Source organism: Gymnoscopelus braueri (genome assembly GCF_963280865.1).
Source record: "Gymnoscopelus braueri genome assembly, chromosome: 22".
Taxonomy (NCBI): domain Eukaryota; kingdom Metazoa; phylum Chordata; class Actinopteri; order Myctophiformes; family Myctophidae; genus Gymnoscopelus; species Gymnoscopelus braueri.
The window spans coordinates 7477077-7487538 of NC_137624.1; the positions used below are offsets into that span (position 1 = coordinate 7477077).

Here is a 10462-nt window from a genome sequence, read left to right on the forward strand (position 1 = left end):
CTAGCCCACTCTAGTGTATCTGTAGACCACTGGCGTGATCTGTAGACCACTGCAGTGCATCTGTAGACCACTCTACTGCACCTGTAGACCACTCTATTGCATCTGTAGACCACTCTAGTGCCTCTCTAGCCCACTCCTAGTGCCTCTCTAGCCCACTCTAGTGCACCTGTAGACCACTCTATTGCATCTGTAGACCACTCTAGTGCATCTGTAGACCACTCTAGTGCATCTGTAGACCACTCTAGTGCATCTGTAGACCACTCTATTGCATCTGTAGACCACTCTAGTGCATCTGTAGACCACTCTAGTGCATCTGTAGACCACTCTAGTGCATCTGTAGACCACTCTAGTGCCTCTCTAGCCCACTCCTAGTGCCTCTCTAGCCCACTCTAGTGCATCTGTAGACCACTGGCGTGATCTGTAGACCCCTCTAGTGCTTCTATAGACGAATCCACAGACGCGCTGCCTGTAGCTGCCTGTAGGCGGCCATTGCTGCGGTGTCGCGTCCGCGGAGCGTTGACACCGCAGCAATGGCTGCGCCCAGGGCAGCGCTCCGTGGATTCGTGTATAGACACATCTGTGGACCCCCCCCCCATTGAGTTGTGTTGAGTTGAGATGCAGTATAGTGGTCTATAGATACAGTACAGTGGTCAATGCATGTGGTCTATAGATGGAGTACAGTAATCTATATATGCAGTACAGCGGTTTAGATTCAGTATAGTGGGATATAGATGCAGACAGTGGTCTCATGCAGCTATAGATACAGTACAGTGGTCTCATGCAGCTATAGATACAGTGGTCTCATGCATGCAGCTATAGATACAGTACAGTGGTCTCATACAGCTATAGGTGCAGTACAGTGGTCTCATACAGCTATAGGTGCAGTACAGTGGTCTCATACAGCTATAGGTGCAGTACAGTGGTCTCATGCAGCTATAGATACAGTACAGTGGTCTCATACAGCTATAGATGCAGTACAGTGGTCTCATGCAGCTATAGATACAGTACAGTGGTCTCATGCAGCTATAGATACAGTACAGTGGTCTCATACAGCTATAGATGCAGTACAGTGGTCTCATGCAGCTATAGATACAGTACAGTGGTCTCATGCAGCTATAGATACAGTACAGTGGTCTCATGCAGCTGTAGATACAGTACAGTGGTCTCATACAGCTATAGATGCAGTACAGTGGTCTCATACAGCTATAGATACAGTACAGTGGTCTCATGCAGCTATAGATACAGTACAGTGGTATCATACAGCTATAGATACAGTACAGTGGTCTCATACAGCTATAGATACAGTACAGTGGTCTCATGCAGCTATAGATACAGTAAAGTGGTCTCCTTTTTACAATAGGCGGAAATTACATATTTTTACTGCATGCAATAAACGGCATGATTCTTGCCCAAAACTGCATGAGATTGGCATAAATGTGGCATTTATGTACAGGGGAGGCTTGTAGTTATACATGTAACCCATTTCAATTCACTTATATCAAGGTGACAGCTCAGGGGACCATTTGGAAAATACTGATGGCCGTTTTTCCCTCGACAAAATGTTGTCTAACTTTGAATCCTTAGGTATTTAGCCCCCTTACCTACAAGATAGCATGACAAGGTTGGTCCCATTGGAAACCTGAGGTTGTCTAGAATCAAATGATATCTCTATCTTTGGGCTACGTCTAAATTTGAGCGTGCCACAGTCTTCGACAGACAGTCTCGCTGGCATTTCAGCCAGCAATCCTGCAGGTCTCATAGGGGTAATAAAACATTGAAAAAAACACACTTTGGACCACTTTTTTTCTTGGGATCATCTAAATCCCTATACTAGAGGTCTTATGGATGCCAAAAATCTAAACTAGAAAAAAAAATAAGAGGGTACGCGTGGACCCCTCCTAGGGCCTCTACTATACTGGTCACAGGTCTGTTTCAAATTAATCTCTCAAGAACAGATTCTGCTCTGTAAAAAAAAACAGCAGAGGGCGCTGTTTTTCCTTTTTTATTTGGCGATGGGTTCCCAGATTGGTTTCAAATAAACATTTGGCCAGAAGAATGGCCTTGTTTTGGACTTCAACCTTATACAATACTTGCTCCTGCACATTGTAATCTTCATTCCTCCCATGTATAAGTAATTTTCTGAAGATATTATACTATACTTCACCCATTTATTGCAGCACAGTTTGGAGGGGAGAGTCTGATTTGACAATATGCATTCTTAACCATTATTGTAATGTACACTATTGACCACCCAACTAATGAAGTTGCTTCTGAAGGTAGTAACATTGTGTACCAAATTGAACAAATCAAGATTTTCCACAGTGAAAGGGGTTGAAAATGTTTTAAACAGTATATTCCATTTTCTCCCCACCAAATAAATGCATAAATGTATTAATACATTAATAAATTCATACATTAAATTATACAATAGGCGTAAGACTCATGTTATTTAGGCTACTGGTAATAAATAAACACACACACACACACACACACACACACACACACACACACACACACACACACACACACACACACACACACACACGCACGCGCACATTGATTGACTGATTGATTATACAATGATGCTAAAAGGATAACACAAAAAGCCCTGAGGGTGTGTTTCCATTGAGGTCCTATAATCAATTCATCAAGACATTAAAGATATACAATAACATTGAATAATTGATTGAAAACTTTATTAACAGTTTGTAAAAAAAAAAAGCACAGAAAGTACAGTTTAATACAAATACAATGCTTAAAGGATTGGATTGGACCCTATGGCTTGTTTCCTTTCCTTGGAGTCCTGTGTATTCAATTCATCATAGAAACATAAGTGACAACATACAAGAAATCATCAACACTAGGAGCAAACGTCCTGTTTTATAAAATATGTGGCTGCTGATTTAAATGCAATCAAGTTTTAGAGAATGGAAAAACAAAAAGAAAATGGAAGAAATTATATCTCCTACTGTCAACCTCAACCGTAGTACTAAGTTTGGTCCTCCTAGTCGGCTAGTCCTAACTTTCCGTAAAACGCTAAATTTGGTTCTCATAGGTACCCGTTCAAACTAGACTGGGATGAATCGAGGTCGCTTTTGCCGCTTTGCACCTAATATAACTCTATGGTTTGCACATCCGCTTCCAAAGAGAATTGGCGGATACGGAAAAGGTCCGACAACTGGCTTCCTAATGTGTACGTAGAAAATGACCGGACACAGTTTTGGAAGTAGGCGGGCTTTAGACCAGAAACACCCATTAAACTACTAAATAGACACCAGCAGTGACGCGAGGGGTTTACGCCAGTGTTGCCATGTCGGCTTAGTATAAGCGACTTTGGGGCTTCTTTTTCTGTAAATATTGATAGTTGCGGTTTGCGTTTTTTTGTGCTTGTTTCTAAAGTGTAGTTGCTTATTTAGGCTTGCTTCCATATGTTTAAATTATTATTTAAACCAGTGGTTCTCAAATATTTTCATGAAAATGTTTTGTGCCCAGGGAACATTTGTGTTGTTAGAACGTTTCAAAGAATATTCCAAATAATATAGAGTTTTTTTTAAAATAGCAGCTCTACAAGCTCACAACGCGTCACGATGCGAGGGGTTGTGAGCTTGTAGGAGGACATAAGATAGGTTCAAAGTGCTCATGTGGCCTAAGTTGCTTGTTTTGGGCTTGTTCTGCTAGACCTGGTTGCTTATCTCTCTCACGATACATGGCAACGCCAGTGTACGTTGTTAAACCAAAGCCGTACGTGGCAGTCACACAGAGGAGGCAAGAAGAAGAACGACCAGGCAGGCAGCAGTACGCCTCTAAGCTAACTGTCTGTCACAGTTTAGCCTCGTATCAGCCCTGCTATTATTTATATTACATCGTTTTGGACCTATTTTTGGGGACTTTCCGAAAAACAGACAAGGCCATGTTCACCACCTCGGAGCTCGCCGTTGTCCTCGCCGCGCTGTGTGCCACCGCGTCCGGCTACTTCGTTAGCATAGACGCCCATGCCGAGGAGTGCTTCTACGAGCGCGTCAACTCCGGCACCAAGATGGGCCTCATGTTCGAGGTGGCCGAAGGAGGCTTCCTGGACATCGACGTGGAGGTGAGCCTACATTAACGTATATAATGATCTATACAACTTGCCGGGAAAATGGCAGATCTGCAAGCTCACGACAGCTTGCAGATCTGCTATTATGTTTTTGGCCGGCGAAGCCGCCATACGAGGAAGTATACATCTTATTATAATCTTATAATAATATGTAACTTTGGCAATGGAGATGTCTGTCTGCGGATCAAATTTCTGTGGGTGCCAGCACGTTGATAAACTGAGGGTTTAGATCAGAGGCTAAGCGATGTGTTCATGCAACTGTAGACTGTCGAAACCCTTGGATGATGGAACAGGAAGTCTACTGTTCTGTTAGTGTCTAGCTGAATTGTTTAATTATTTAGGTGTCTTGTAGCAATTGTGCTTTGATTTCTCACATCAAAGATGTGTAGATGTCATATGCACAAATGCTGTATTGCAAGATTTATATTTAGATGCATTTTTAACTTTTTTAATGATCTGTCTTTGCCATATGTTGCCAACACTAGTTGTATATTGTATCTTACTTGCACCTTTTTATGTCACTATTTGGTTGCTATTATTATTATTTTACTTTTGAAGCTTAGCAGCATCTTAACTTCTCTCAAAGTCTTTACCTGTGTCTGTCCTGTGTGTTTACTGCAGTGATGCTGCTATAACAACAGAATTCCAGAAACGTCTGAAAAGATGTACATTTAGATAAAAAAAGATAATGTACAGTATGTATACTGAAAATACATGTATATTATGTACATATCTTAGATTTTTCTTTTGACTTTTCTATGTTTTTTTCTTTCATAAACTATGAATGAACTTGACACCTGTGAACCTGTGATGTGACAATCAAAGTGATTGTGATTATGGTTTCCCTCTTGGGATCAATAAATGTCTGTCTATGTGTAATAGATGTGATATTCATTCATGCTTTCCAGATAACAGGACCTGACGGTAAGCAGATCTACAAGGGGGACAGAGAGTCCAGTGGGAAGTACTCGGTGGCAGCACACATGGATGGAACCTACAAGTTCTGCTTCAGCAATAAGATGTCTACCATGACGCCTAAGATTGTCATGTTCACCATTGATATCGGAGAGGCACCGAAAGGACAAGATATGGAGACAGAGGGTACGTGTGGGGGTGTTTGTGTGCGCGCGCGCGTGTGTGTGTAGGGGTGCAACTGTTAAAAATAATCGATCATTTTATTACATTAATTTAATAATAACCAATCCCTATTTTGGGCTTATCATTATACTTGAAAAGTTTCAATGTTTTTATTTTTATAGTTGATATTTTATATTGATGAGTATAAAATATCTGCCCATCTTGATTATTCAATTCATCGAAAAAGTAATAGAATAATGTCCAAAAAATAGTAAATAGTTGCAGCCTTAGTGTGTCTGTGTGTGAGACAGGAATACATGGATGACACCTTTCATAATTTTGTGTGTTTCAAGAAGAGTCTTGTAAACCAGTTTATTTCTATTCCTGCCGCTCTCCTGGCTTTTATTCTTTTCTTGAGTGTTTATTCACTTTCTTGGTTTTATTTTGGGAACTCTTCTTTCCTCCTTGTAGGTGGTGACAACTGGGATGGTAGGGCAAAGGGCAAGCTATATGTGAAATGGACTTGGCATGTAAAGCACACAAAGCCATCTAACAAGTGTTTTCTTTTTCACTGAAGCGTAAACTAATATTGAGTATGAGACTTATATTTAGGGAATACACCCCTCATGCTGCCTGGGAATGGCTTTAGAAACATCTCAGAAAGCATTTAAACCCATGAGGGCATTAATTATTCCTTGGTAATGGGTATACTGCTTGCCTCTTAGGCATGGGATTCAGCATAAATCACTGTGATACAGTAGTGCATGTGTTCCAGTGTGTGTGTGTGTGTGTGTGCGTGTGTATGTGTGCACTGTGTTTTAAGTAGCCTGATTTATACTTGGTTGCACACGGAAAATAGCTGATCTACAAGCTCACGATGTATTTGCATGGCAACTAGGCCTGCCACAGTTATTACATAAAACGTATGAGCACAATTATTTGAGCCAATCGCAATCTTTTTGCATAATCGTCTTCCATTCATCTGTTGAAAAATATTTTCAACATTTTCAAAAAGTTCCCAAAATAGAGGAAACGGCAGCACGTTGTTTAGAAAGTACTCAAGTATTTGATCTGTTTTGGCCATAGTACATTATTTATTGTGATTGTTACTGGTCATTGTCATTTCTTTGTATATTTAAAGGCAAACAAATGTAATTTTATTAACACAGTATATTCCAATGTTCAGTGTCCCCAAAACGCAATGAAATCATTAAATTCAATTATTTGTTATGATGACTGTCAACTAAAATGTCACGATCAGCCCTAATCAAGACACGAGAGCTTGTAGATCTGTGTGCAACCATTTCTAGATCAGCTGGTTAACGCTAGAACTATTTATATTAGTTGCTGATGTTTGCCTTCATTATTTCAGCCCACCAAAACAAACTGGAGGAGATGATCAATGAGCTGGCGGTTGCTATGACAGCTGTCAAGCATGAGCAGGAGTACATGGAGGTCCGTGAGAGGATACACAGAGCAAGTAAGTCAGTTACGTAGTGTATATCGTCGCTGTCGGGTGGAAACCTTTTGTGTTTTTTCGTAAATTAACACCCTACTTCAGGGGTCTTCAACAGGGGGTCCTCAGAGTGACTACAGGGGGTCCGCCAAATCTTTGTGTGATATGATGTTTGAACCCTAGCATCCATTTTCTGAGGAGAACTTTAGCCAAAAATAGCAGATCTACAAGCTCACAACTCCTCGCAGCGCTTGTAGATCGGCTATTTTTGACAAAGTGTAGAGGGAAAAAAGAGCAGACCTAGTAAACAACAAAAACAAGTGATCTGAAACACAATTTTATACAATATAGAGGGGGTCCCTGCTTCATCTCTCTCTCAGCTAGGGGGTCCTTGGCCTGAAAACATTGAAGACCCCTGCCCTACTTGATCATCCTACAAAAGCATCAAACGTATCAGATCCACAAGCTCAAAACGTGGCGCGAGGCGACATGTTTTGAGCTTGTAAATGTGCTACTTTAGCTATTTTTGAATCCTGAAAAGTAATAGTTTTGGACATATGAGGTTTCCACCCCACAGAGACGTTATCGTCCCTGTACCTTGTGTATATAGAGCACCGAAGTCCTGACGTCACTCGTTCATCCCCAGGTTTGCGGAAGTAATTTCTCTATGGAGAATAACATTGGGTCATCTTAGAATCGTCTCATATAAGAATTGTGGTCCAAAAATAAACACTGCGTGTCGGCGTTATTGTCAGGGAGGAGGTTCTGTATCGTTTATGATAGTCAGTCACTTATATTTGATACAGTCTGTTTCTGGCGAAAATGTAACTAATTCGGCGGAAGTAACATTAGCGTTTTCTCACCGTCAGTTGATGCTTCATATCCATAAGAGTCAACCCGCCGGGGTCATGTGTTTATTTTTGGAACACAGTTCTTATTTGACGCGATATTCAATACGTCTATGGGATTCAGAACGGGGGTGGAAAACTGCAAACCAGGTAGACAAACAAAGGATGTGTAAATGACGTCAGACTTCGGCGGTCTATACCTTGTATCTCCATATTTCAACGTTTGTTTTTTCAAGTATTAACGAGAGCTTGTGAGTAAATAACTACATTGATAATTTTTTACAAGGTAATACATTTATTTAAGTCCAAACACATTATAAATCATTCCCAGGACAACACGAAGTATAATGAAATACTTCTTTCCAGTGTGGTCCTGTCAGTGCATGGGTTACCTAGGTGGCAAAAGCACCATTAAAATAAAAAGTTATTTTTTTCCATTTCCTGAAAAGTAATTGTTTTGGACATAAAGTTTCCACCCAACAGCGACGATATGAAATATATCCTCAGAAGCGAGTTGATGGTGTTTGTTGTATTGGTGTCATTTCACATGTTTAATCTACAATCCTCTTTTTCTCTCTGTCTAGTCAACGACAACACAAACAGTAGAGTGGTGCTCTGGTCCTTCTTCGAAGCACTCGTCCTCGTGGCCATGACGCTTGGACAGATTTACTACCTGAAGAGATTCTTCGAAGTTCGGCGAGTCGTGTAACCTGATTAAGTGGTCCTCGTGTGAAGCGGAAGCCGCCATTTTACTCCAATACCAAGACAGTCATTTATACCTGGAAAAATAAGACTGGCTGTTTTCAGTCTAAACACATTTAGATATATTCTTCCCCCCCCCCGTTAGCCCTTTGTTTTCAGCCCTTTTATCAACGTGATTATTATGGTTATGCAACGACCTAAAGACCATGGTCCCTGGATTGATGTCACTTGATTAGCATTTTTGGTCAGTTAAGTTCATTCACTTTTTGTTTGTACAGTTTACTTTCTAGTACAGTTTTATCTCAGTCTGTGTCAATGACAATAAGGCTTATAAGCGACAGCTAATGAGGTGAAATGTGATGTACAAATGCTACCGTATTTGTGGAACGATAAAAAGTTCAAACCTTGAAAATATACTGCATCACAATAAGGCACAAAGTGCCAGGAGCCTGTACTCAATTCTGCCAACCAAGCTAATGATGTTCAGGTGGCTATGTTGTTGCTGTTGCAGACAATCAGCCTCTAAATATCTGAAGGATCTTTTCTGGTTGATCACGGTGGGGAAACTATACTGTTCCTTTTTGTTGTTGATTCAGTTCATGCCACACAACACACTGTTTTTGGTCACAGGCTGTTGCCTACCTTTGTAGTTCTTAAGCCCAGAAATTCAGAAGTTGATTGCTTTAAGGGTACAGTCACACATGCACGGTGACAGCCAATATCAAACGTGTAAAGTTCGACGAACTTGCGTGGCAGGCCAATGCACCTCAACCTGAAAGCTGCGCACCTTCGCTCGCGTAGAATGGAAGTGAACGGCACAACGGGATGCGACTGTTTCACTCGAGCATGTGTGACGTACCCTAATGCAGTGGTTCTCAAAGTGGGGTCCGGGGACCCCCCCAGGGTCCATGAGAGTGTTGCAGGGGAGTCCCCAGCTAAATTCTTGATCGTTAGGAACCAAGTGGACCCTTACTGGTCTGTAACAGGGTCAGTTACGGGTCCATTTGGTTCCATGTTGTACAGGGACTCTCAGCGTTATGGGGTCCATAGCCCTAATGAAGGCCATTAAACTGGGGGTCCTTAGATTGAAATTTAAAAAAGTTTGAGAACCACTGCCCCAATGTTCCAAATGCACTCATAAGCAAGTCCTTGAAGAGCTCTTGGTTGCTGGTTTGGAAGCTAAGCTGTATTTCTATTGTGGCTCTGAAGCTGGGGTAGAAGAACACTGTAGAACCTTACATGATGAAGGGGGGAGGGGGAGGGTCAGTCCTGAAATCCAATGATTGGTGGTGTGCTTTAATTGCTTCTACTTTGATTGTAAATTTGTTTGGTTCTGGGATTTTAAGTTAGGTTATACAAAGTTTGTGTTTTTTTCCCTTTTGAGCTTATCCTGCGGGATGCTACATTTGGACAAAATACCTTTAGAATACTTTTTATTTTATTTTTATCTTGTCATCTTGCACTCGACTCAACACATGTCTGCAACTTCATAATTGTGGAGGCAAAGCCACCATTTTGTATTTTATTTCTGCAGAGTACAGGAATAATTGTTACAGTACAATACACACTCACCTTGGTGTGATCATCAAAGTATAATTTAAGATAATGACAGTCAAAAGTTTTAGAATGTCTCATAATAACCCAGCGTTCTTGATAAATCCCAAAAATCTGTCTGGCTTGTTTCGATATGTGGTGGGCAGTTAATGGTTTCTTGAAATGTCTCAGTTGCACTTGCTACAGTATGTGTCCATTATGAAATAAAACTTTCATAACGAAAACTTGTGGGCCCCATAGTTAAGCAAAAAATGTCACCTTGATATCTATGGCAGTGTTTAAATATACCTATTTTTCCTACATTTTGTTTTTAATTATTTAAAAAAAATGTCCCACAAAAATTTAAAACAAATTCAAATATTTTTCAAAATAATTTAATAAATACAAAAATCAAAGAAATTCCATAAATTAGAAATAAGAAAATAGCAGATCCTCTATGTTCAGTAGTTTGGGTTACCTAGTTTGGTTTGGGAACCATTGGTCTATGGTTCTCGACCACACTGGAATCGACTACAACGTGGCATTGCTGGGTGCACTGCACACACCTTGGAGGTGTGGTGTGAATTCATCAGCTGGTTCTGGTTTTGGAAAGGGGTGGAGCAGTGATGAGATTACCTATTAGGCTTTGACATGGTGAACTGACAGATTTTTCTTGAATTTGTAGGCTATATGCCATGATGTGGAGTGTGCGTGTATTTGTAAAAAAGTGCTGGTAAATGCTTGATTCTA

The 10462-nt window shown here is 40.7% G+C and overlaps 1 protein-coding gene across 1 annotated transcript; it reads left to right on the forward strand.

The window, feature by feature from the left end:
- The first annotated feature begins 3775 nt into the window (after window positions 1-3775).
- tmed2 (transmembrane p24 trafficking protein 2) lies at window positions 3776-10462 on the forward strand. Its single transcript, XM_080419716.1, has 4 exons — window positions 3776-4090; window positions 5005-5197; window positions 6546-6653; window positions 8062-10462. The coding sequence occupies exons 1-4, from the start codon at window positions 3911-3913 to the stop codon at window positions 8184-8186; spliced, it is 606 nt and encodes a 201-aa protein (XP_080275842.1). The 5' UTR covers window positions 3776-3910; the 3' UTR covers window positions 8187-10462.